Source organism: Pongo abelii, chromosome 8 (assembly GCF_028885655.2).
Source record: "Pongo abelii isolate AG06213 chromosome 8, NHGRI_mPonAbe1-v2.0_pri, whole genome shotgun sequence".
NCBI lineage: Eukaryota > Metazoa > Chordata > Mammalia > Primates > Hominidae > Pongo > Pongo abelii.
In genome coordinates this window covers 33,481,738-33,509,084 of record NC_071993.2, presented here as the reverse complement: position 1 = coordinate 33,509,084, position 27,347 = coordinate 33,481,738, and the positions used below count along the sequence as shown (strand labels likewise).

The window sequence follows — 27,347 nt, the reverse complement described above, 5'->3', positions numbered from 1 at the left end:
TCATCAAAATTAAAAATATTTGTGCATCAAAGGACATTATCAAAAAAGTAAGGCAACCTACAGAATGGGAGAAAATACTTGTAAATTATATATCTGATAAGGGATTAATATCCAGAATATATGAAGAACTACAATTTAACAAAAAGTCCAATTAAAAATGGGCAGAGCAGTTACTAATTTCTCTAAAGATACACGAGTGGCTAATATTTTGAAAAGAGGCTCAAAATCATTAGCCATCAGGGCAATGCAAATTAAAACCATAATGAGGTACCACTTCACACACTTAGTAGGATGGCTCTAATTTTTAAAAAGTGGAAAATAAGTGTTGGCAAGGATAGAAATCAGAAACCAGAATGCACTGCTGGTGGGAATGTAAAATGGTGCAGCCACTGTGGAAAACAGTTCAGCACCCCCTCAAAGAGCTAAACATAAAATTACCATATGACCCCTCAATTCTACTTTTAGATTTATAGTCAAAAGATTTGAAAGTAGGGACTTGAACAGATACTTATATGCTCATATTAATTGCAGCGTTATTCACAGTAGCCAAAACTTGGAAACAACCCAAGAGTCCATTGACAAGTGAATGGATGAAGAAAATGCATCATCTATGGGACAGTGGCCATATACAGCCATAAAAGGAATGGAGTTTTGATACAACATGGTGAGCCTTACAGATGTTATGCTAAGAAGTGAAATAAATAGACACAAAAGGACAAATATATGTTCCACTTACATGAAATACCTTGAATAGGTAAGTTCCCTACAGAAAGAATAGCAGTTACTAGGTGCTGGGGGGTGGTGGAAGTGGGAAGTTATTGCTAATGGCTATAGGGTTCTGTTTGGGATGGTGAAAAATTTTGGAAATAGTGGAGATGTGAAGGGGTGGCCTGCCCCTCCACACCTGTGGGTATTTCTAGTCGGGTGGGATTAGAGACGGAGAAAAGAAATAAGACACAGAGACAAAGTAATAAAGAAACAACAGTGGGTCCAGGGGACCGGCACTCAGCACACCAAGGACCTGCACCAGCACCGGCCTCTGAGTTCCCTCAGTTTTTATTGATTATTATTTTCATTATTTCAGCAAAAAGGAATGTAGTAGGAGAGCAGGGTGATAATAAGGAGAAGGTCAACAAAAAACATATGAGCAAAAGAATCTACATCATAATTAAGTTCAAGGGAAGGTACTATGCCTGGACGTGCACGTAGGCCAAATTTGTTTCTCTCCACCCAAATATCTCAGCGGAGTAAAGAATAACAAGGCAGCATTACTGAAAACATGTCTCGCCTCCCGCCACAGGGCAGCTTTTCTCCTATCTCAGATGTACAATCGGGTTTTACACTGAGACATTCAGTTCCTAGGGGCAAGCAGGAGACAGTGGCCTTCCTTCACCTCAACTGCAAGAGGCTTTCCTCTTTTACTAATCCACCTCAGCACAGACCCTTTACGGGTGTCAGGCTGGGGGACGGTGAGGTCTTTCTCATCCCACGAGGCCATACTTCAGACTATCACATGGGGAGAAACCTTGAACAATACCCTGCTTTCAAGGGCAGAGGTCCCTGCAGCTTTCCACAGTGCATTGTGCCCCTGGTTTATTGAGACTAGAGAATGGCAATGACTTTTACCAAGCATACTGCTTGTAAACATTTTGTTAACAAGGCACGTCCTGCACAGCCGTGGATCCCTTAAACCTTGATTTTATACAACACATGTTTTTGTGAGCTCCAAGTTGGGGCAAAGTGGCTGGGGCAAAGCTACAAATTAACATTTCAGCAAAGCAATTGTTTAAAGTACAGGTCTTTTCCAAAATGGAGTCTCTTATGTCTTCCCTTTCTACATAGACAAAGTGACAGTCTGATCTCTCTTTCTTTTCCCTACAGAGATGGTCACATAACATTGTGAATGTAATTAATGCCACTGAAACAAAGTGGCTTTAATTGCAAAAAAGAAAATGAAAAGGCAAGACACAGTGGGGAAAATATTAGCAAAGCGTATTGTCTGATAAAGGACTTTTATCTAGAACACATAAAGATCACTTTGAGTCTAAAACAAGAATAAGAAGACCCCCCCAGAAGATTTAAACTGGACAAAATATTTGAACAGATGTTCCACCAGAGAAGATGAATGGCAAAAAAACAAGCAAATGGAAAGACAAAATCATGAGATGCCATTAGACACCCACTAGAATGGCTGTAATTTAAATGGTTTCCAAGGATGTGGAACAACTGGCACTGTGATTTAGTGTTAGTGAGAATGTGAATTAGTGCAACCACTTTGGAAAACAAGTTGGCAGTTCTTAAAAAGTTAAACATATGACTTAACATTTGAGTCAGCCATTCTACTTTTGAACATTTACCCAAGTGAAGTGAAAACAAGTGTCCATACAAAGAATTGTTACACAAATGTTCCTAGCAAGTCTGTTTATAATAGCCAATAATTGGAAAAAACCCAATGTCCATTGACAAGTGAATGCACAAATTGTTGTATATTCAAACAGTTTAATATGACTCAACACCAAAAACCAATAAACTGGATACATGCAACAGGCTCCAGGGGAGTCAAGATTTCCCCTTAGTTATGATTGGAGAGGGTGTTACTGGGCTTCACTGTAGGGGTGACTTGGGAGCAGTGAAAGGATCAAATTGCCCAGCCCTGACTCCACATGTGAATCCTCGTGGTGCCCTGGAGGAGGCAGTGCTGCTGAGGTAGACACTTCCCTTGCTGCCACATTCCTGCTCCTCTTCCCTCTGACCCTCAGAGGTCAAGTGGGACACCCTGGAAAGGGAAGCAGCTGCCCACAAGGCCAGTACCCTCCCCAGTTTTTTTAGGTAACAATCTGAAAGGACAAAGCAACAGGGCGCTACTTGGTCCAGCAGGGGCTTGTCAGGTAAAACATCCAAAGGGAGGAAAGGGAACAGAAGTTTTTTTCTTTAGTCACCTAGAATTACAATTTATTCTAAAGATGTTACTTAAAAGGAAAAAAAGGGACTGATTATCTTGGGGCGGAGCAGCCATACCAGAGAGTGCCCACTTCCTGCCTCCCTCTGTCACTCTTATCAACCAGAGATGAAGAAAACTTCAGCTTCAGGGGGCTAGAAACCTAAAACAAATGAAAGAAAAATAGGAAAGAAAAAAAAAGAGACTGTCGCGTTAGGCAGCTAGCTACAGGTCAAAAGTGGGAAAAAGAGGAACTTCAAGGACTAAGCTAATGCCAGTGTAGCAAACATAATGCTAGCCTCAGATCACCTACTGATTTATGAACAAACCTCTGGATACAGGAGAAAGTAGATAAATAATATGTTTATAGATAATATTTTGATGTAAATATATAATAAACTAAATATTAGGTATTTTCCATAATCAAATCCAGTTAGAAATTAAAACTTCATATATTTATATACTGAAGAATTTACGTAACAAAGGCTTTTATGCTTCTACAACATAGGTTCTAACTTTAACATTGGTTAATATGCACTAATTGAAAAAAATTCATGAACTTAATGAGCTGGTGCTCAAATTATAAACCTGGGGATTCCACTAAATTCCACTGCTCCCATAAGCTTGAGAAGATAACTACATATGAAATTTTTTAAAATGAGTATGCCTTACTTTAACTGTAGCCTTGCCCAAGTTTCTCATAGTCATATATCTGTTGCTGTAAAATATACTATATTGGGCATAGATGGAAGCTCTGACACAATAAATAATTAAAGTAAGTCTTTGGCACTTAAAAACTTGGTAAAATGCGACCCCGTGAACCTCCAGTTAAGATAATTTATGTGACCCAATATAAGTTGAAACAAGACATTCAATGATTAAAACTAATTATATAAAATAAAGAGGTGATTATCCTCACTGCTGCTTTCAACAGCCCAATTTTTCCGTGTTTCCAAATCTGAAAAAAAAATATTTACACATACATACACACACACATACATATAGAAAGGGCACCTCATGATGATGGATTACTATAACCTTAATGCTATGGTCCCATCCATTAGGGCTGCCATAGTCAATACCTAATTCATTTAAATTGCTAATTTTATTCAGTTACCTGGTAAATCATTTGCTCTTAAGGGTTTGGCTGAGGGTTCTGTTTAATGCCTGTTTCCATTGCCTCTCAGCTTCAGTTTACCTCCCCTTCTGCAGGGACCCAGTGCAGCTTTCCAGACTGCCTAGGAGGTCTCCCTGGCTCTGTTATTGTGCATGACCTTTGCAGACAAGATCTTAGCAACATCCCCCTTCTCCAGGAGCGTGGGGAGGATGTCCTCCTCCAGGAGATTCATGTAATACTTTAAAGTACTTTAGTACTTTTGAGTTCTGGTGGAAATGTATTCCTCATTTACAAATTTTACTTTAAAGTCATTAGACACTCCTGTGAATGGCCTCAAAAAACTCCACTGGAGAAGTTTTGGCAGCCTTTTGCAATGCCTCCTGGAGGCTTTGGACCATTTAGGATGGCCATTAGTTGCCCAGAGCTTCTGATATAAGATATTACCCCCTTGGCCTCCTGGTATCCACCATTAAAACAACAAAGGATCGCTGCCTACTGGGCTGTCTTGGAAATGGGAGACTCTGAGAGACCTTGAGCCTGTCACCCTCCAGACCCAGCTGCCCCTTATGCTTTGGGTCATGGAAACTGCAGCTTACAAGGTTGGCACAGCTACCTAGGCCTCCTTAAGGCAGGATGGAGCAAAACCTGGGCCCCTGATACTTCCACCTGTCAGAGTGGGCAGCTTCCTCTGGCCCAAGTCCCTTGCCAAATGCCAGGAGCTCATTCCTCCCCCACACTCCCTGACTGCCTGGGAAGCCACTTGGGGTTAACGGAGTGAACAGTAATGGGAGTCGTAGACCATGCAAACGTCACTGCTAATCATCCCTGGTGAAGCTTACGGAAAGCTGTTGCTTTCCATCCCTTAGCCAGGATATCCCTAAAAAAGGACAGGATCCCAAAACCACCGCTGGCCAAAACTTCAGGCAGTCATCTTAGCACGGGATGTCCTGGTCAACAACTGGCTTCATCTTCATATTTATTGTAAATCTGAAAACTGTCCCCTTCACATCAAACAAACCCTCTAGGAATCTCTTGCATCACAGACACCCAAAGTATTAAATCAAAATCACTTATCTCCACACAGACTAAGGTCAAAATGTAAGGCCTTGCTAGGACATTCCTTGTTCCCTTCAGAGTTAACAGATTTTACTAATAACACCCAAGGCATGTGTTTTACTTCTTAGAATACACCACCCTTGGCTCTTGAAAAAGACATTGAATAGAACTTTCATGTCCCTGATAGGTCCCTAGTAACTAGTTTAATTGAAAGATGTAATGATGTCCTCAACTCCTTGAAATTCCAGTACCACAGATACACTCCTGAAGTTTTCTAGTTTGTCCCGGGCTTTATTATTATGCTTTTTTTTTTTTTTAATCGTGTCCCCATCTGGTAAGGGCTGGAAGCCAGGTTGAGGATGTGTCCTGTCCTGGGGCTCGTTAACCACAGATTGTCCTGCAGGCCAGGCAGCTGCTCACTGGATATGGAACACATTTTGGGTGATGGCAGAGCCCTCAGGAATGGGATTAATGCCCTTATTAAAGAGGACTGAGGGAGCTTGTTTGTCCCTTCCACCATCTGAGGACACAGCAAGGAAACAGAGGGTCACAGCATCTATGAACCTGGAAATGGGTCCTTGGCAGGCACCCAATGTGCCAGTGCCTTGATCTTGGACTTCTCAGCCTCCAGAACTGTGAGAAATACATTTCTGTTGTTTACAGGCCACCCACTTCATGGCATTTTGTTATAGCAGCCTGAATGGCCCAAGACAGGTGTTTAAGTCAAGGTTTGGTTTTTTAGCTTTTATTTTGCCTATGGATGTCCAGTTGCCCAATGACCATTTGATGGAGAGGCTGGCTTTCCTCTCATGAAGTGCTTTTGCATGTTTTCAAAAATCAGTTGAGCATATTTGTTTGAGACTGTTCGGTCCCATTGATTAATAAGTCTATCCCTTTGCCAATACCGTATGGAATTTATTTGATATGCAGTAAGTGTTAAAGTAGAGTTGGCATTCTTGTTTTTCAAAATTGCATTAGCTGTCCTAGTTCCCTTGCTGTCCATATACATTTTTATTACAAGATAAACATGCACTTCTTATTATTTCAAAGTATAGTAATAAGAAAACCTCAGAGTAGCTTCATCACAAATACTGAGCTACAGTTACCGGGAAATCCAAACAGTCCTGCATCAGAACCTGTTTTCCTGATTAACCCAATAATAAAATAGAGCAAAGGCTGGCTTTCTTGCTAAACAGGTTTCACTTTCTTTTTATCATCCTAGTCTGTGTGGCTTGGTAACAAGAAAACTTAATGTGTTCACATTTATCTCTTCATAGCAAGTGTCTATGACATAGTTTGGTGGGGAAGAAATGAAAACCCAAGCACAGAAATAAGGGCTTGGTGAGGTTCAAAAACTCCAAAATTTTCATTCTAACTAAATGAGTTGGGTATATATTTCCATTATCAATGAAAGGGGAAGGGGTATTTTAAATGAATCATATATGGAGAAAGAATGAATGGATGCAAATGCACTTATGCTTGCCTAGTTCTTGGGAATAATATTTTTATATACAAAGAATCAGGATCATCAAATCACCATCTTCATCACTTCAATTTTCTTAAGCATGATGACAGCCTTGTCACTGTCCTTTAATTTGAAATTTGTTAACTGTCCTCTAATTTGAAATTTGTTAAGCATGAGCATATGCTTAAGTGCTGATATCTTTCATTTGAAATTTGTAAAATTATAACTGGGACGAGGAGGTCTTTAGAAAATACTGTAAGAATGTTAGATATTTTGTAGGAATGTGAGATTAAATTCTCTACACAAGTTTCGAGTTAAAAAAATCCTCATTTCTTACTGAAGAATTTAAAATTAGTTTATGTATTTACATATATATTTTAAAATTACCTACACTATGAAAAGGTACCTTTAGTAGTTATGCATTTTTTATGAACATAAAACGAGCAAAACTGAGTATGTTGAATGAAAATTTAGAATTGAAACATCCCATTCCTGATGAATATGAATTACTAAAGTTTTAGTCTAAAATGACTAGATGATATAATGATATATAGCTTGAGAACTGATAATAGCAAGTAAATGAAAGTCAATTTATTTAGAGAATTGAATGGGAAACTAAAATCATGTAAGCCTTTTCTATAAAAAACCATCAGCTTTATGAATCACCAAATTAAAGAATAAGTATACTAAGATAAAAGTTTCCCCATTATATTACAGAGAAAATCATGTTCTGAGCTATGTACTTTTATACCTGGATGTCTAATCTGAGGCCATCAAAAGAACTCACTCATAGATCAGTTTGCCTCATTTCATGGTCTGCCTTGGATTCCCCCACACCCACTGATCCAAAGTCTGTGGAATAAGGAGGCACCTTCCAGCAAAGAAGGCAGACATGAAAGTGTACATTGTGATCTCTCTGTTATGAAGTTGAAGAATTGGCCAAACTGATGTATGTTAATAGGAATCAAAACAGGGGCTGCGTGTGGAGGGGTGGACGATGTTATTTGAAAAGTTGCAGGAGAGATTTTCTGTGTTAATGGACATGAGCCATACATTGAGAGGGCTGCTGGCTAGTGAAAGGAATATAAAATTTTAAAATTTGTGAAATCATGCAGTTAACATCTGCACACTTCACTATATTTTAACTTTTTGTTAATATAAAAGAATAAGAAAACAGAAAAGTATTACTGTTAATAATAGAGAAAAGTATACTTTATTTACAAATTTCTCCCTCTAGCCGATCATACAGTTGACCAGTTCAGGGTGCCCGCTGCTGGTTGGATGCCAGGCGGAATCTCAGGGTGTTCTCTGGTGTCTGTTGTGGCTGTGGGATCCACGGTTACTGGGCGGAGCCTGTGGTGGCTGTGGTGCCATGGAGGGGCTGCGATCTTCTGTGGAGCTGGACACTGAGCTGACTCCTGGGAAGCTGGATGAGGAGATGGTGGGGCTGCCACACCATGACCCGAGTCCTCAAGTCACTTTCCACAGCCTCGATGGGAAGACAGTGGTGTGTCCACACCTCATGGGCTTACTGCTGGGTCTCTTACTTTTATCGACTTTGTCTGTTAGGAACCGACTCTGTGTAAGAGGTGAAAGGCAGCTTGCAGAAACACTGCATTCACAGGTGAAGGAGAAATCCCAGCTCATTGGCAAGAAAACAGATTGTAGAGACTGAGGCATCTTTAAAAGATGTCAGGGTACAGAAAAAGTCTTTCAACACCCCCAGCTTTGTAGATGCTTACAAGAAGGTGAATAGCACCAACGAGATGCTGATGGAGAAATTCACCACCCTGGTTCAAGAACTGAAAGAAGAGACATCCAGACTTTCCAGGCAACAAGAGAAGCTGGTAGAGATGCTAACAATGCTGGAGGCCCTGGGAGAGGCCATGAAAGCCACCCCGTCACAAGGAGCTTTTCCACACCTGCCAGGCAGCTGAGAGCCAAGCCCTGCTGCTCTCTCCCCCACGAGGGGGCTGGGTCTTAGAGCAGCACTGTTCTTTTCCCCTCCATTCAGGCCTCCCGAGCTGCCAGGCTCTGTGCTCCCACACTGACTCCATCTGAGGGGTCCTTGACGCCAGTGGATCTGGAGTACCCCGCCCCTGGCCTGGAGTTCCTCCTCCTTCTCACGCTGACACTGCAGCCAGCTCCTCAATGGGCGGTGCCTCCAAATCTAAATAATATGGAGGTCCTGAAGCACACCAAGAAATGAGGGACTTTTTCTTCGCAGAAAGTTTGAATTCTGTCTTAATGAGAGAATGCCATACTTGAGCACCTCATCTTTTGCTCAAATTGAAATGTCATCGAACTGTATTTCTCAAGTCAATGGTCTGTAAATATGATTTATGTATTAATCTCCTAAGTGAACAATTTATATTTTATCCTCTACATAATTATTGTATTATGCTTTAAAAATATATTTAGTTTATCAATAAAGACATTCAGTACTCAATAGCAAGTTTTTTCTGGAGTTTTATCCCCAACAGTTCTAAGTCGTAAGTTAAAGTGCCAGTTTTTGGCCTGAGTATTTGTTGAAAAATGTTATTCAAAGGGAGATTTATTTGGGGGATAAAGTGAAAGGAATGTTTAGAGAGAAGTTTTTTTTTTTTGGAGATGCAGTCTCACTCTGTCACCTAGGCTGGAGTGCAGTGGCGTGATCTCGGCTCACTGCAACCTCTGCCTCCCAGGTTCAAGCAATTCTCCTGCCTCAACCTCCCGAGTAGCTGGGATTACAGGCGCACACCGCCACATCCAGCTAATTTTTTGTATTTTAATAGAGATGGGGTTTCACCATGTTGGCCAGGCTGGCCTCGAACTCCTGAGCTCAGGCAATCCACCTGCCTTGGCTTCCCAAAGTGCTAGGATTACAGCCGTGAGCCACCGCGCCCAGCCAAGAGATTTTTTTTTAATTTTTATTTTAGGTTTGGGGGTACAGGTAAAGTTTTGTGACATAGGTAAACAGGTAACATGTGGGTTTGTTTCATCACCCAGGTATTAATCTTAGTACCCGATAGTTATTTTTTCTGCCCCCTCCCTCCTCCCACCCTCCCCCATCAAGTAGACCCCTAGAAATTGAAAGCCTTCTAACCGACTCCAGAGTTAAACACAGTAACATCAGATAATTTCTTCCAGTACCATTGCTGTGTAGGTGGAGAGATGGATTTCTGGTATTTCCTACTTCTCCATCTTCACAGAATCTTTATTTCATTCTTTTAAATAATTTCTGTCTCGTTGATGATGCATTTTGTTCATATGTCTTTCCCAATTTTTGTCAGTTCTTTGTGTTTTACTGTAGGTCTTTGAACATATTTCAGATAGTTCCTTTAATGTCTTCATCTAGCGAGCCAAATGCTGAAAGCCAGTAGGGATTTACTTCATTCCTTTGAAGGGATCATAGTTTTTTGGATTTGCTTCATTCCTTTGAAGGGATCATAGTTTTTTTTTTTTTTTTTAATGCTTTGTGGTATTCATTTGAAAACTGGGCATGTGAGAAAACAAACACCTCTCCCAGTCTTTGCAGATCGGTGTAAAAGATCTTCACTAATTAGCAGGCCCTTAAGTTTTAGGATCAGCTTGTCTTCATGGGTATTTTCTGGGAATGTGTCCTTCCAGGGCCTTAGTGTGCCTTTTCCTTCCCAATTTCTCTCATATAGATGGCTGCTTAGATGTCTTAATTTTCCAAAGAGTCTCACCCCAGCTTCTTTTTGGGCCTCACATGTTCTATTATATCCTTCTGCCCACAATTTCTGTGCCCAGACATACATATATCTGCTTTCCCCCTGCAGTTTCCACGTGGCATGGTGCCTACCACTGCCTTCCACTGTTTCTACAGCTTAAGATCCACACTGAGCCTTGAGTCCGGCAAGACAGAAACCAGTCCCTCTGGGTGCCCACAAATAGGTTTGAATGTGGCAAATATTCTCTATTCTGCTTCTTCTGGTTTGAGGGAGAAAACTGAGAATTGGGCTGCTTACTCATAACTGCCTCATGCCTCACTGGTGGGGCAAGAGCAAGAGAAAATGCCATAAAATTTCCTATGTGTATATTTAATGTTTCCATTAGGGAACAAGGGCTGAAGCTTCCTAGTCGTCCATCTTTTTTATGTCATTCCTCAAAACTAATGTAAATCTTGTAACTGTGTATGAAGTGTTTATTATCAAATACTACCAGTTTTCCCTTAAATCCTATCAGTGGAAGGTACCTCTATAAATTCCTTAGCTTTATTTCTTGCTTCTAAGTAAGACTGTACATGATAATGACACCTGTTAAATTAAAATCTCGGAAATCTTTGAGCAAGGGTATACAAGCATGACCCTAGGCTCTCTGAAAATTTTCTCTCTTCTTTCCAGACCTATTTGAAACCTTGTTTCTCCACACTAGTGATGCTAACTCTAAAGGTAACCAGATACAAATAAGAGTTTACAACCCAGCTCATAATCCACATCCATTAATCAGGACCATGCCCTATTTGGTGTTTTTCTCTATATATCTTTTAACCCCTTTAATTTCTGCTTTGAACAACTCTCTGAACTTACACCTGTGTGGTGCATTCTTCCTTTGCCAGTAAGCAGTAAATTCAGTTTTGTTTTAAAACTGCTGTTTGGCCACCCTTTTTATGTTGCTTCTTACATGCCTCATATCTTCATAGCACTTTTACAATTACTCTCCAATTGATCTTCTAACTGGTGGTTATAATAATGCTTTTTCCAAGACCTTTAAGCTTAATTATCCTTCCCCTAGGAGACAAATACAGTATGTTCTACCCACTTTGGAAACAGAAAACCTAACCTGGCAGTACAATGGTTAAATTATAAAATCCAACATGTAGCCTCAAAACAGAAGCTGTTCTTCTGTCCACATCTAAAATTTAGGGCTTCTTATTCATCTTCTCATTTTGTTCTGCAAATGCTCTGTGGTTGATTAGTTTAAATTTACAGACAAGTTGCTAAAATAGTTCAAAGACTTTCCATATGCCTATTACTTTGGGGCTCAATCCAGGCTTTCCATCTTGCTTATCTATACCTATTTCACATTCCAAACATGTAAAACCCAGCTCCCACTCTTCATCATACCTTTACTTATTAATTCAACCTCAGTATATACATAAAGTGTTTTCAGAATTGTTAACCTGTACTCCTACAAGAAACAAATTTAATGACTAGAATTCAGTATTTACATAGAGGGGTTTTGTCTTGAATATTAGTTTCTCATGTGATTTCAGTTTTGCAGTCAATATTATGTTGTTAAAACATTTGAGGATTATTCTTAATTAAGCAGAGTATTGATACAATATTAGGAATATATTATATAATGGAATAGGATATAATATATCCCTATTCTGTCTTTGAGTCTAAGTAGAACTTTCCTTAATGATCCCACTCAGCAACACCACTTTCAAATATACTATTTAATCTTCACAGCCATAGAGGTCATGCTCATAAAGCATTTTCAATGGATCTGTTGAAAATAAACAGATAATGTTTTTGGTGCCAGGCTACACTTTTATTATCTCATTTAATCTCCTTTAAAATATTTTTAAAGTTTCATTCTAGCTTCATCAATGGGTATAACTTTTATACGATGGCAGAATTAACCCCAATGTTATGAACCATTTCTAACAGTGAGAGACTTCCTACAATTGAGAGAGTAAGATCTCTGTAACCAGATATATAATTAAGCAGAGGCTGAATGATCGTCTTTCAAATATTAAGTTGTGAAAAGAATCCTACAGGAAGTAGAAAATTACACATCATATATGATTTGTTATAATGCAAACTCTGAGCTCTAGAGTTGCTTAAAGAAATATACAGAACAGAGGTAGGTGAAATGGGATAAACTGTTATCCTTTACTTAAGTCTCAAATTAAAGCCTGTCATTTTTCAAGACTAACTTACTATCCTGATGGAGAATATATCTGTTTTTCTTTAAAATGTGTCTGTGTACTACTGAGAGGCACCACGGATATGACAAAGAACTCAATTCGAATCTATCTCTGGGATCCACAACTACTGTCTATTATATACCGAGCTCCTCTAATAACATGTGAAAGAGTTAAACTATTAAACACAGAAATTGAAATACTTACTGATTTTTTTTCACTGAAGCAGTAGCCTACCAATATAAGCAGGCTCTGAAATGGTGTGATAATTTTTGGATTCTGAATAAGATCTAATTAAATACATAATACTATTCTTTCATTTTGTCATATTCATTTTGGTTATCAAGTAAATAAGAAACCAAAATATTAATGCTATTTAGAAATATTAGAAGCTGATACAAATTCTAAAAAGTAAGACAAATTGTCACATAAAAGAGGCATATGATTAGACATGATGGTGACTATAATGAAAATTCATCAGTCTCAGGGCCAAAAGAGAAAATAAGACAATATGAAGATACTGGATTCCTAACATTTAATATTTACAAGAAATTTTTTACATAATACTTTTCAATGTTCCTCTTAACTAGTGTCAGTGAAGTAACTATCATTTTAACTAGTATCAATTACACTTAATTTTCATGAAAACATTCCCACACAGCATAAGTTCTTTGAGTTTATAAACAATATCTTTCATAGTTCACCTAAACCTGGTAAATTGCTTTGTAGCCTCACTAGGTTTAATAAATGTTATATAAATAAATACTTTGTTCTGATCTCTTCCATACATATCTAGTTTTAATATGAAAAAGAGTAAAGCAAGATACTCTCTTTTTTAAATTAAATTCCTTTAACTGGAAGTGTAAGAAATGTATGGAGGTGACTTTTCTCTATTAGAGGATCATACAGAATAGACTTGCAAATAATACGACACTTAAAGAACCATACATTTTCAAAACATGCAGAGCACAAGTTTTGTTTAATTGATTTTACATCACACCAGAAAGCACTACAGGGACACTGGCGAATAGAAGCAAGCTGGAACCTCATCACAGAGCTCCTTTCTTACCCTCAGCAACAAAAAGGCTTGATCTTAGAAGTTCAAAATTGTTCCATATGGTAAAGACACATTCTGAAAATAAATCAACAAGTAATTATAATTTTTTAGTTTAATTCAACTTCTAATATACACACATATAAACCTTTCTGAAATGTTCAGTCTTGTGCATGTCTTGATGTTGAGGCGTATTTTCCACTAATTGAAAGGCATTTTTCAAAATATTATCTAGAGCTCTTTTCAAAAATCAGTGATCTTTCAATGCTAAAATATTCTTTTTAGCTGAACATTGACAATGACTCCCTCCGTGTTCAAACTTTAGTTAGGCTTCTCTAAGCCCTCTTCTCAACTAGGCCTCATCCTTGGCCTGCCTTAAGCAAAAATCGTGCTAAGTCAGTTTAGCAAGAATCTCCCATGCTTGATATCTAACCAAGTTTCTCACCCCTCGCCCTTAATGTCTAAGTCCTTAATCTGCCTCTAAGAAGAATCTTGTTAGGCCAGTTAAGCAAGAATCCCTCTACATCTGATATCTCCTCTTAACAATTTTCCATCCGCTGACCCCTTCACTCTGCTCTGTCTATAAATTCTTAGCTTTCCTTGCTGTACTTGGAGTTGAATCTCCCTCTTCTAGTGCAATGGTCTTTAATAAAGTCTTCCTTACCATGTTTATCAAGTGTCAAAAATTTTTCTTTAACATGAGACTGGCTCTTATGGACTTTGTCCTTGTGATGGAGTATATACTAGAGGTTAAACTCATTGTCTGTAGAGACCAATCATCTAGTTACCCACCCTTTATCTGTTGCTTATGAGCTTTATGTCCTTAAGCAAGTTAGATGAACTTGTGTAGTGATCCTCGATGAATGTGTGCTCTGAACTGATAGACTCAACTATGAGAAGATGAGATATCACAGGCGAGATTGTATCCACACATACATTTTACCACTGTGACCTCTGCCCAAACTGAAGGGTTTGAGAATTCTGTGCTCTTTGCAAGCAAATTATGCCTATAATTGTGGGGTGTGGGGGACAGGTAAAGACATGTTGACCATGAGCACCCAGCCTGTAAGCTTACCATCTGCAATTTGGGTACATGACTGGCTGGCTAGGAAGGTGATAAAAGAGTTAGGAAAAGACAGCAATCAAAGGCCTTTTCTGAGTTTGAATTGTGAATTCAGAGACTGCAGTCTTTGTCTCAGTGAAAGTCTGAGTGGGAGTTCCTGCCTTTAGATTTAAACAATGATAAATGAAAGTTTCAGGCTTCATGCACCAAGATCTCACTCAGTTAAAAGTTATGAGTTCCCTGAATTTTAGTGGTCACCACCACTTATTCCTTGGCCCAATGGCTCAATAATTTTGTTGAAAATTCATATCCTATAAGTTATAATTAATGCCCACAACCTATTAAAAATTTAATTTTATTTGCCACCCCAGTGCTCATTGACATAGATAAGAACACAACACACTGAGAACCATTTTTAAAATCAGAAGTAGGCAGTTGCCCCTGCATCATAACGATAACTCTATAATCAACTGCTACCTAAGAACTCCCCAGTGAACATACCTTTTGTCTCTGCACCTGGAATCATGGTCCCTGTGCAAATGTTAGCCACCAACTTATGAAGGGAGAAAAGAAGTTCCTCAAACCCTCCCCAAAAGTAATCATATGTTCTTCTTGAAAAAGAAAATGGGATTTTTGCCTCTAAAAAAGTACTGTGGCATCAAATGGTAACATTATCTTACTAGTCACTTCTGTTGATATCTGATCTCCTGAATGTTTAGGACACTAACAATTTGATTTAAATTAGAGATAGTGTAGCCTTAACCAAAACAGCTGGTATTGGTACAAAAACAGACACATAGACCAATGGAACAGAATAGAGAGCTCAGAACTAAGACCGCGCATCTACAGCCATCTGATCTTCAACAAACCTGACAAAAACAAGCAATAGGGAAAGGATGCTCTGTCTAATAAATGGTGCTGTGATAACTGGCTAGCCATATGCAGAAGATTGAAGCTGGACTCCTTCCTTGCACCTTATACAAAAATTAACTCAAGATGGATTAAAGACTTAGATGTAAAACCCAAAACTATACAAATCCTAGAAGAAAATCTAGGCAATACCATTCAGGATATAGGCATGGGCAAAGATTTCATGATGAAAATGTCAAAAGCAATTGCAACAAAAGAAAAAATTGACAAATGGGATCTAATTAAACTAAAGAGCTTTTGCACAACAAAAGAAACTATTATCAGAGTGAACAGATAACCTACAGAATGGGAGAAAATTTTTGCCATCTATCCATCTGACAAAGGTCTAACATAAAGAATCTACAAGGAACTTAAACAAATTTAAAGAAAAAAACAACCCCATTAAAAAGCAGGCAAAAGACATGAATAGACACTTCTCGAAAGAAGACATTTATGTGGCCAACAAACATATGAAGAGAAGCTCCACATCACTAATCATTAGAGAAATGCAAACCAAAGCCACAATGAGATACCATCTCACACCAGTCAGAATGGCGATTATTAAAAAGTCAAGAAACAACAGATGCTGGCGATGCTATGGAGAAATAGGAATGTTTTTACACTGTTGGTGGGAGTGTAAACTAGTTCAACCATTGTGGAAGACAATGTGGCCATTCCTCAAAGATCTAGAACCAGAAATACCATTTGACCCAGCAATCCCATTACTGGGTATATACCCAAAGGAATGTAAATCATTCTATTATAAATATATATGCACATGTATGTTCATTTCAGCATTATTTATAATAGCAAAGACACGGAATCAACCCAAATGCCCATCAATGGTAGACTGGATAAAGAAAATATACATATACACCATGGAATACTATGTAGCCATAAAAAGGAATGAGAGCATGTCATTTGCAGGGACATGGATGGAGCTGGAAGCCATTATACTCAGCAAACTAATGAAGGAACAGAAAACCAATCACCACAGGTTCTCACTTATAAGTGAGAGCTGAACAATGAGAATGATGGACACAGGGAGGGGAATAACACACACTGGGGCCTATTGTGGGTAGGGGGAGGGAGAGCATCAGGAAAAATAGCTAATGCATGTGAGGCCTAATACCTAGGTATTAAGGTATTATCCTCATTCCAAAGTCTGTTAATGTACCTTCTACAGCAGTCCTTGCTGAGCCTCCATTCGGTCAAGAGGAACTCAAAGGAGACAATTGTTTGATGTTTGTGTGTTTGGTTGGTTGATTCATTGTTTGGGGTTTGGAAGTGTCTGCACTGGGGCCATGCACTGAGCCACCCCTAAGCCCTTCCTTAAGGCCGTAGGTCTAAGAACATGCACATTGCCCCGAGCAATGACCTCCAGCAGAAGAAAGCAAATGCTATTTTACTTCAAATCATGGATGCTGCAATCATATAATATTTGTTAAGCTGCGAAACATGTTTATTTAGCAGATACTATATGGAATTTTCTGAACACCTCTTTAACGTATGAGGAAGCTTGTCCTGCTATGGATGCAATTCAGTTCTTCCTTTTTTATTACTATTTCAAACATATATATTTATATTAAACTTATTCAAACATATATATATTAAACTTAGATGATAATCAAAATTTTTTAAAAAAAGGATAAGGATGAGGATAAGGTTGATGGGTGCAGCAAACCACCATGGCACACGTTTACCTATGTAACAAACTTGCACATCCTACACATGTATCTCAGAACTTAAATTAAATAAAAAAAATTAGAGATAGTGACAAGTAAAGAATGGTGTACTAGAGGGGCCCTTGCCAATTTGAATGGCCTTAACAGCGTGAATGGCCCCATACATTTTATGAATAAAATATTGTTCTTCCACTGCTTTGTTTCTGGACAGCATTTGTTGATGAAGATAATATCCTAATTTATATACGAAAACAGACTTCCCATTAATTTTTGGCTTCAGCAGTTCAGATTTGTCTTTAGCAGCACCATCATTAGATCAATCAAAAGAAAAACACATTCAAAAGACTAGAGAAATACTCCCTGTTGTCATTCAGTTTATTTAAAGCATTTATATGATCTCCAGCAAGTTGTCAGCTATTGGGTTTCTCACAATAGAACCAAAGGAATTTTTGAATTTCCAGGGTTCACTAAGTATTCATTCTTAGATCTGACTACCTCATAATCTGGGACTAGCCTTATCTTTGATGGCAGCCAAAGTCTTTCAAAGACCCTAGACCCTATTCACGTTTGCCCTGATTCTGGCCTAATTTGAGCTAATTAGAGTCATTGGTTGAAACTGGCATCCCCTGCTCAATATTAAGGGTTATCCTGCTATCCTGAAAAAGTATTACATTTTACCCCAAAGCTCAGTTGAAAGACTATTCCTGCTCCTACTTCTCCAGGGAGCTATTTTTTATTTTATTATTATATCCCTCTGAATAGCTCACTGCCTTCCCAGGTCCTGGTGGCTATTGGATCATTGGTAATTCTGGAGTTGCATAGTTCAATATGGGAGCCACAAGCCACATAGGATTATTTATGTTTAAACTAATCAAATGTATGTAAAATTAAAAATCTAGATTCCTAGTCACACTACCCACATATAAAGAGCCCAAGAGCCACATATGACTCATACCTCCCATACTGTAGGGCACAGGTGTGGAATATTTTTATATCACAAAACATTCTACTGAAAAGTGCTGAGAAGAGGAGTCATAATTGCCATGAAAAAGATGGTCTAGGAGGAGGACCATTTAAATGAAGCCAAGATAGCTTGAATCTATTAACTGGGTCTCCTCTGCCAGTAGCTACAGGAACTGGATTAAAAAAAAAAAAATCAACTGCAACCATTTGCATATGGGCTTGGGCATTAGTTTATTTCCCTTGTATCCTCTTCAAACAATAAGCTCCATGGTTCTCAACTCTGGCTGCGTATTAGAATCACACAGAGAATCTGGTTTAATTGGTCTGGGGATGCAAGGCAGAAAACTGGTAGGCTTTAAAAGCCCCAGGTGAGTTCTATTTTGTATTTAGGCTTGAAAAGTACTGATTTAGAAAATGCATTACCTTATTTAATCAAATAAGTATTCTATAAAGGCAGAGCTTCAGTGAAAATAAAACTTCCTCCATGTTTTATAGAAAAGCCTGCTGAATCCCAGACTTAACTAATGGGAATTAAGATACAGCTGGCATTGTTATCCGGGTAGTTCACACGGGCAAACTGAGAAGATGGATTGGATGTAGTTTAGATAACCCTAACAATCACCATCCATTGCAGGTAGTCTTCTATACTAAACTAAAACTATAAAAATAATTACAGAAAGAAACATAAAATCCACTTTATTCACAACCCAATTATCAGCAACTTGCAATAACAATTCTGCTGTTCATTTCTGCATATATTCTCTCCAAAACCCTCACCAGAGTTATTAATATAGTTCACATTTATGTTACTTTTGGGATCTTTCACAGTTTTAGAGAATAATTGATCATTAGGGAATAATTTCTCCATTTATTTTCTCTTGACAGTTTCATTATGCTGAATTCATGAGTTTTTCTAACCATATAAATTGTTCATTTTTCATTACTATATAAAATGTAAATAATATCTTTACAATGGGAGACTATAAAGGATGGAAACTATTTCAGTCATTTTATTTCACTTTATTTTGTTTGAGTATAAATCCAATTTTCTTTATTATTTTTTGGCAGAAACATAACTCCAGAATATTTAGATTAATATTACTGCTCATTCCTCTGATTCTTGCTGGGGAAAAATAGGAAAATTTAAGGCATAAAAGAATATTCTGCAAGTCTAAATATTTATGTCAGTGATAACCCAGATTGGGTTTAGGACAATTTTATAGCCAATAATATTTATGCTCTTCAGGGGATAGTAAAAATGCAGTTACAAATAATATTTCAGTGTTATAAAACATTTGATTGATAAGAATCACATCTTTAAAATTATTAGCAGTTGTATTTTGTGCCATTACAAATTCTACAGAATATGCTTAACACATATCAGGTTATTGTCATATATTTTTTACATCTTTTCCTTTTTCTAAGTTGGTTATGCATTGTTCAAAAAACTAATATTTTGAATTGGGTGAATATTTTTATTATTTGTGATTTAAAAGATAATTGCATAACTTTTTTAAAATTGAAAAGAAAAGTAATAAAGTAATTTGAAACTTTCAAACTCACCACTGCCTGGTCAGGCCTTCTGTGATCTGGGCCTACCCTGTTGATCCACTGTATTTCCAGCTGTTTTTCAATAAGCACCATCCACACGAGTCAGTGTTATTTTCAAAAGGCTTCTATATTTGCAATTTCCTTTCCTGCATTTCTGAATTTGTCATGTTGCTTATCTTGCTCAGAATTTCCTTCATTCTCAAAAGTATGGGTGTGGTACAGATTTTCGGGTAGCAGCATCTAACACTTTAAAGAAAAGTTATGTGTTAATTGAAAAAAAGTTTAATTTTACTCTGGTTGATATAATTTTTATTGTATATGATATCATGGAAAACAGAATGTATGAATAATATAAACAATGAAAATGGAAAGTAGTATATAAATCTACCTACCTGTTGTTTTTATAGAAATGATGCTGTGACATTCTCAACTTAGAGCAGTATAAATATAGATAATGGTTCTCCAACTTTAGCTAGCAACAGAATCACTCAGACAACTTACTAAAACAGATTTCTGGACCTGAACCCAGAGCTTCTGATTCAATAGTTCTGGGTTGGGGCCCAAGAAACTGCATTTCTTAGAAGTTCCCAGGCAATGCCCATGCTGCTAGCCCAGAGACCACACTTTAAGAAATCTTAATGGAGACATTCAAAAAGTTCCAATTCACTGAAATTTTGTATTTTGGCATACAAAAAAATGTATATACTTAATATGCCTATGGTTCTTCAAAAAATCAGTCAGTTTTAAATGAGAGGCCAATTTGTACACCACAACAAAATTAACTTTAGTATCAGGGAGGAAATAACAGCAAGTCCATTTTAGGCAGAAGACTCATCTTTAAGCTAATGGAAACTAAGATGGAGTCATAAAATATCTCTTGATTTCAATAATCTTTGTTGCAACATTGTTTGTTACATAGAAAAAACTGGAAACAACCAAAGTGCCTATTTGACAGAGGCTCATAAGCTATGATAGATCTAAATATAAAGGGCTTAAAAATAACTTGATTGATTTGGATGTGCTGATACGGAAAGATTTTCAAGATATGAACAAGGCTACAGTAACCAAAACAGCATGGTACTGGTACAAAAACAGACACACCGACCAATGAAACAGAATAGAGGGCCCAGAAATAAGGCCGCACATCTACAACCATCTGATCTTTGACAAACCTGACAAAAACAAGCAATAGGGAAAAGACTCCCTGTTCAATAGATGGTGCTGGGATAACTGGCTAGCCATATGCAGAAGATTGAAACAGGACCCCTTCATTAAACCTTATACAAAAATTAACTCAAGATGGATTAAAGACTTAAATGTAAAATCGCAAACTATAAAAACCCTGGAAGACAACCTAGGCAATGCCATTCTGGACATAGGATCAGGCAAAGATTTCATGACGAAGATGCCAAAAGCATGGTACTGGTATAAAAGTAAATACATAGACTAATGGAACAGAATAGAGAACCCAAAAATAAAGCCAAATACTTCAGCCAAATGATCTTTGATGAAGCATACAAAAACATAAACTGGGAAAACGACATCCAATTCAATAAATGATGCTGGGAAAATTTGATAGCCACATGTAGAGAATGAAACTGGATCCCTATCTCTCACCATGTACAAAAGCTGACTCAAGATGAATTAAAGACTTAAATCTAAGACCTGATACCATAAAAATTCTAGAAGAAAACCTACATAAAATTCTTCTGGGCATCGGCCTAGGCAAAGAATTTATGACTAAGACCCCAAAAGCAATGATGAGTGGATAAAGAAAATGTGGTGAGTATATATATGTGTGTATATATATATGTGTGTGTGTAGATATGTTGGTGTGTGTTTATATATATAAATAAGTTTTATTTATATATGCACATACATATGTGCATATATGGAATACTACTCAGCCATAAAAAGTAATGAAATAATGTCTTTAGCAGCAACTTGGATGGAACTGGAGGCCATTATTCTAAGTGAAGTAATTCGAATCGGAAACCAAATACCACATGTTCTCACTTGTAAGTGGCAGCTAAGCTATGCACACACAAAGGCATACAGAGTGGTATAATGGACACTGGAGGCTCAGAAGGGGAGAAGATGACAGGTGGGTGAGGGATGAAAAACTACCTATTGGGTATAATGCACACAACTCAGGTGATGGGTGCACTAAAATCCTAGATTTCACCACCATACAATTCAGCCAGGGGACAAAAGACCACTTGTACCCCCACAAAGCTATTGAAGTAAAAAAACAGTTAAGTTGCAGAAAAGATGTGTGATTTCTTTTAATAACTAATAATAAATACACATTTTACATTAAATTATATACACATTTATGTTAATATATTTATATATCTTTATAATTGAATATAATTATATATGTACATATAAATATATATATATGACTTTCAGCATAGGATGCATATTACTCTAAACAGGTTTTCTCTTTATGTTATACAAAAAGCTTGAGACTAGTTACCTTTTGAGACAGGATTTGGTGAAGGAAAAGTGATTTTAATTATTAATTGTATACTTTTCTATATCATTTGCATTTTAACCATGTATATATGCATTATTTCTCATTTGAAAATATCAATAATTCATACCTGCTACAATGACTATCACAAGAAAGACAGACAATAACAAATGATGGCAAGGACATAGATAAATGAGAACATTCACACAGTGCTGGTGGGATGGTAAAATGGTACAGCCACTTTAAAAAGTAGTGTGGCAGCTTCCTAAAAATTAAACATAAATTTCCTACACAACCCAGCAATTTCACTAATAGGTATATATCCAAGATAAATGAAAATATATATCCACAAAAAGAATGGCACATGAATGTTCATAGCAGCATCATTCAAAATAGTCTAAAAGTGAAAACAATCCAAATGTCCACCAGTTGGTGAATGGATAAACAAAATGTGGTACAGACTATTCCATTAATAGAGAAGAATAAGGAACAGAACAAAGCTGGACAGAGAATGACTTTGACGCATTGAGAGAAGAAGGCTTCAGACGATCAAACTACTCCGAGCTAAAGCATGAAGTTCGAACCCATGGCAAAGAAGTTAAAAACTTGAAAAAAAATTAGATGAATGGCTAACTAGAATAACCAATGCAGAGAAGTCCTTAAAGGACCTGATGGAGCTGAAAACCATGGCATGAGAACTACGTGATGAATGCACAAGCCTCAGTAGCCAATTTGATCAACTGGAAGAAAGGGTATTAGTGATGGAAGATCAAATGAATAAAATGAAGTGAGAAGAGAAGTTTAGAGAAAAAAGAATAAAAAGAAATGAACAAAGACTCCAAGAAATATGGGACTATGTGAAAAGACCAAATCTACGTCTGATTGGTGTACCTGAAAGTGACAGGGAGAATGGAACCAAGCTGGAAAACACTCTGCAGGATATTATCCAGGAGAACATCACTAATCTAGCAAGGCAGGCCAACATTCAAATTCAGGAAATACAGGGAATGCCACAAAGATACTCCTCAAGAAGAGCAACTCCAAGACACATAATTGTCAGATTCACCAAAGTTGAAATGAAGGAAAAAATGTTAAGGGCAACCAGAGAGAAACACTGGTTACCCACAAAGGGAAGCCCATCAGACTAACAGCCGATCTCTTGGCAGAAACTCTACAAGCTAGAAGACAGTGGGGGCCAATATTCAACATTCTTAAAGAAAAGAATTTTCAATCCAGAATTTCATATCCAGCCAAACTAAGCTTCATAAGTGAAGGAGAAATTAAATCCTTTACAGACAAGCGAATGCTGAGAGATTCTGTCACCACCAGGCCCGCCCTAAAAGAGCTCCTGAAGGAAGCACTAAACATGGAAAGGAACAACCGGTACCAGCCACTGCAAAAACATGCCAAATTGTAAAGACCATCAAGGCTAGGAAGAAACTGCATCAACTAATGAGCAAAATAACCAGCTAACATCATAATGAAGGATCAAATTCACACATAACAATATTAACCTTAAATGTAAATGGGCTAAATGCTCCAATTAAAAGACACAGACTGGCAAATTGGATAAAGAGTCAAGACCCATCAGTGTGCTGTATTCAGGAAACCCATCTCATGTGCAGAGACACACATAGGCTCAAAATAAAGGGATGGAGGAAGATCTACCAAGCAAATGGAAAACAAAAAAAGGCAGGGGTTGCAATCCTAGTCTCGGATAAAACAGACTTTAAACCAACAAAGATCAAAAGAGACAAAGAAGGCCATTACATAATGGTAAAGGGATCAATTCAACAGGAAGAGCTGACTATCCTAAATATATATGCACCCAATATGGGAGCACCCAGATTCATAAAGCAAGTCCTTAGAGACCTAAAAAGAGACTTAGACTCCCACACAATAACAATGGGAGACTTTAACACCCCACTGTCAACATTAGACAGATCAACGAGACAGAAAGTTAACAAGGATATCCAGGAATTGAACTCAGCTCTGCACCAAGCGGACCTACTGGACATCTACAGAACTCTCCACCCCAAATCAACAGAATATAGAATCTTTCCAGCACCACACCACACCTATTCCAAAACTGACCACATAGTTGGGAGTAAAGCACTCCTTAGCTAAAGTAAAAGCACAGAAATTATAGCAAACTGTCTCTCAGACCACAGTGCAATCAAACTAGAACTCAGGATTAAGAAACTCAATCAAAACTGCTCAACGACATGGAAACGGAACAATCTGCTCCTGAATGACTACTGGGTACATAACAAAATGAAGGCAGAAATAAAGATGTTCTTTGAAACCAACGAGAACAAATACACAGAATACCGGAATCTCTGGGACATATTCAAAGCAGTGTGTAGACAGAAATTTATAGCACTAAGTGCCCACAAGAGAAAGCAGGAAAGATCTAAAATTGACACCCTAACATCACAATTAAAAGAACTAGAGAAGCAAGAGCAAACACATTCAAAAGCTAGCAGAAGGCAAGAAATAACTAAGATCAGAGCAGAACTGAAGGAAATAGAGAAAAAAAAAAACTTCAAAAAAATCAATGAATCCAGGAGCTGGTTTTTTGAAATGATCAACAAAATTGACAGACTGCTAGCAAGACTAATAAAGAAGAAAAGAGAGAAGAATCAAATAGACACAATAAAAAATGATAAAGGGGATATCACCACCAATCCCACAGAAATACAAACTACCATCAGAGAATACTATAAATGCCTCTACGCAAATAAACTAGAAAATCTAGAAGAAATGGATAAATTCCTCGACACATACACCCTCCCAAGACTAAACCAGGAAGAAGTTGAATCTCTGAATAGACCAATAACAGGCTCTGAAATTGAGGCAATAATTAATAGCTTACCAACCAAAAAAAGTCCAGGACCAGATGGATTCACAGCCAAATTCTACCAGAGGTACAAGGAGGAGCTGGTACCATTCCTTCTGAAACTACTCCAATCAATAGAAAAAGAGAGAATCCTCCCTAACTCATTTTATGAGGCCAGCATCATCCTGATACCCAAGCCTGGCAGAGACACAACAAAACAAAAAAAGAGAATTTTAGACCAATATCCCTGATGAACATCGATGCAAAAATCCTCAATAAAATACTGGCAAACCGAATCCAGCAGCACATCAAAAACCTTGTCCACCATGATCAAGTGGGCTTCATCCCTGGGATGCAAGGCTGGTTCAACATACGCAAATCAATAAACGTAATCCAGCATATAAACAGAACGAAAGACAAAAACCATATGATTATCTCAATAGATGCAGAAAAGGCCTTTGACAAAATTCAACAACCCTTCATGCTAAAAACTCTCAATAAATTAGGTATTGATGGGACATGTCTCAAAATAATAAGAGCTATCTATGACAAACCCACAGCCAATATCATACCGAATGGGCAAAAACTGGAAGCATTCCCTTTGAAAACTGGCACAAGACAGGGATGCCCTCTCTCATCACTCCTATTCAACATAGTGTTGGAAATTCTGGTCAGGGCAATTAGGCAGGAGAAGGAAATAAAGGGTATTCAATTAGGAAAAGAGGAAGTCAAATTGTCCCTGTTGGCAGATGACATCATTGTATATCTAGAAAACCCCACTGTCTCAGTCCAAAATCTCCTTAAGCTGATAGGCAACTTCAGCAAAGTCTCAGGATACAAAATCAATGTGCAAAAATCACAAGCATTCTTATACACCAATAACAGACAAACAGAGAGCCAAATCATGAGTGAACTCCCATTCACAATTGCTTCAAAGAGAATAAAATACCTAGGAATCCAACTTATAAGGGACATGATGGACCTCTTCAAGGAGAACTATAAACCACTGCTCAATGAAATAAAAGAGGATACAAACAAATGGAAGAACATTCCATGCTCATGGGTAGGAAGAATCAATATCGTGAAAATGGCCATACTGCCCAAGGTAATTTATAGATTCAATGCCATCCCCATTAAGCTACCAATGACTTTCTTCACAGAATTGGAAAAAACTACTTTAAAGTTCATACGGAACCAAAAAAGAGCCCGCATTGCCAAGTCAATCGTAAGCCAAAAGAACAAAGCTGGAGGCATCACACTACCTGACTTCTAACTATACTACAAGGCTACAGTAACCAAAACAGCATGGTACTGGTACCAAAACAGAGATATAGACCAATGGAACAGAACAGAGACCTCAGAAATAATGCCACATATCTACAACTATCTGATCTTTGACAAACCTGAGAAAAACAAGCAATGGGGAAAGGATTCCCTATTTAATAAATGGTGCTGGGAAATGGGGATACGATTCCCTATTTAATAAATGGTGCTGGCTAGCCATATGTAGAAAGCTGAAACTGGATTCTTTCCTTACACCTTATAGAAAAATTAATTCAAGATGGATTAAAGACCTAAATGTTAGACCTAAATCCATAAAAACCCTAGAAGGAAACCGAGGCAATACCATTCAGGACATAGGCATGGGCAAGGACTTCATGTCTAAAACACCAAAAGCAATGGCAACAAAAGCCAAAATTGACAAATAGGATCTGATTAAATGAAAGAGCTTCTGCACAGCAAAAGAAACTACCATCAGAGTGAACAGGCAACCTACAAAATGGGAGAAAATTTTCGCAACCTACTCATCTGACAAAGGGCTAATATCCAGAATCTACAATGAACTCAAACAAATTTACAAGAAAAAAACAAACAACCCCATCAAAAAGTGAGTGAAGGATATGAACAGACACTTCTCAAAAGAAGACATTTATGCAGCCAACCGACACATGAAAAAATGCTCATCATCACTGGCCATCAGAGAAATGCAAATCAAAACCACAATGAGATACCATCTCACACCAGTTAGAATGGTGATCATTGAAAAGTCAGGAAACAACAGGTGCTGGAGAGGACGTGGAGAAATAGGAACACTTTACACTGCTGGTGGGACTGTAAACTAGTTCAACAATTGTGGAAGTCAGTGTGGCGATTCCTCAGGGATCTAGAACTAGAAATACCATTTGACCCAGCCATCCCATTACTGGGTATATATCCAAAGGATTATAAATCATGCTTCTATAAAGACACATGCACACGTATGTTTATTGCGGCAGTATTCACAATAGCAAAGACTTGGAACCAACCCAAATGTCCAACAATGATAGACTGGATTAAGAAAATGTGGCACATATAC

At 37.8% G+C, this 27,347-nt stretch overlaps 1 protein-coding gene across 48 annotated transcripts in view; it reads right to left on the bottom strand.

The window, feature by feature from the left end:
- Positions 1 to 13,411: 13,411 nt before the first annotated feature.
- CCDC7 (coiled-coil domain containing 7) overlaps positions 13,412 to 27,347 on the bottom strand; it is a 425,173-nt gene continuing 411,237 nt past the window's right edge. For 38 of the 48 annotated variants that reach the window (XM_054522140.1, XM_054522147.1, XM_054522154.1 and 35 more), the window contains 2 exons: positions 19,689 to 19,922; positions 13,412 to 13,583 (listed from right to left, as the gene is read on the bottom strand). In XM_054522140.1, coding sequence (XP_054378115.1) covers positions 19,876 to 19,922 — 47 coding nt within the window. In that variant the 3' untranslated portion in view covers positions 13,412 to 13,583; positions 19,689 to 19,875. The remainder of the gene's footprint in view (positions 13,584 to 19,688; positions 19,923 to 27,347) is intronic. The other 10 variants (XM_054522141.1, XM_054522148.1, XM_054522146.1 and 7 more) reach the window with 1 other exon arrangement.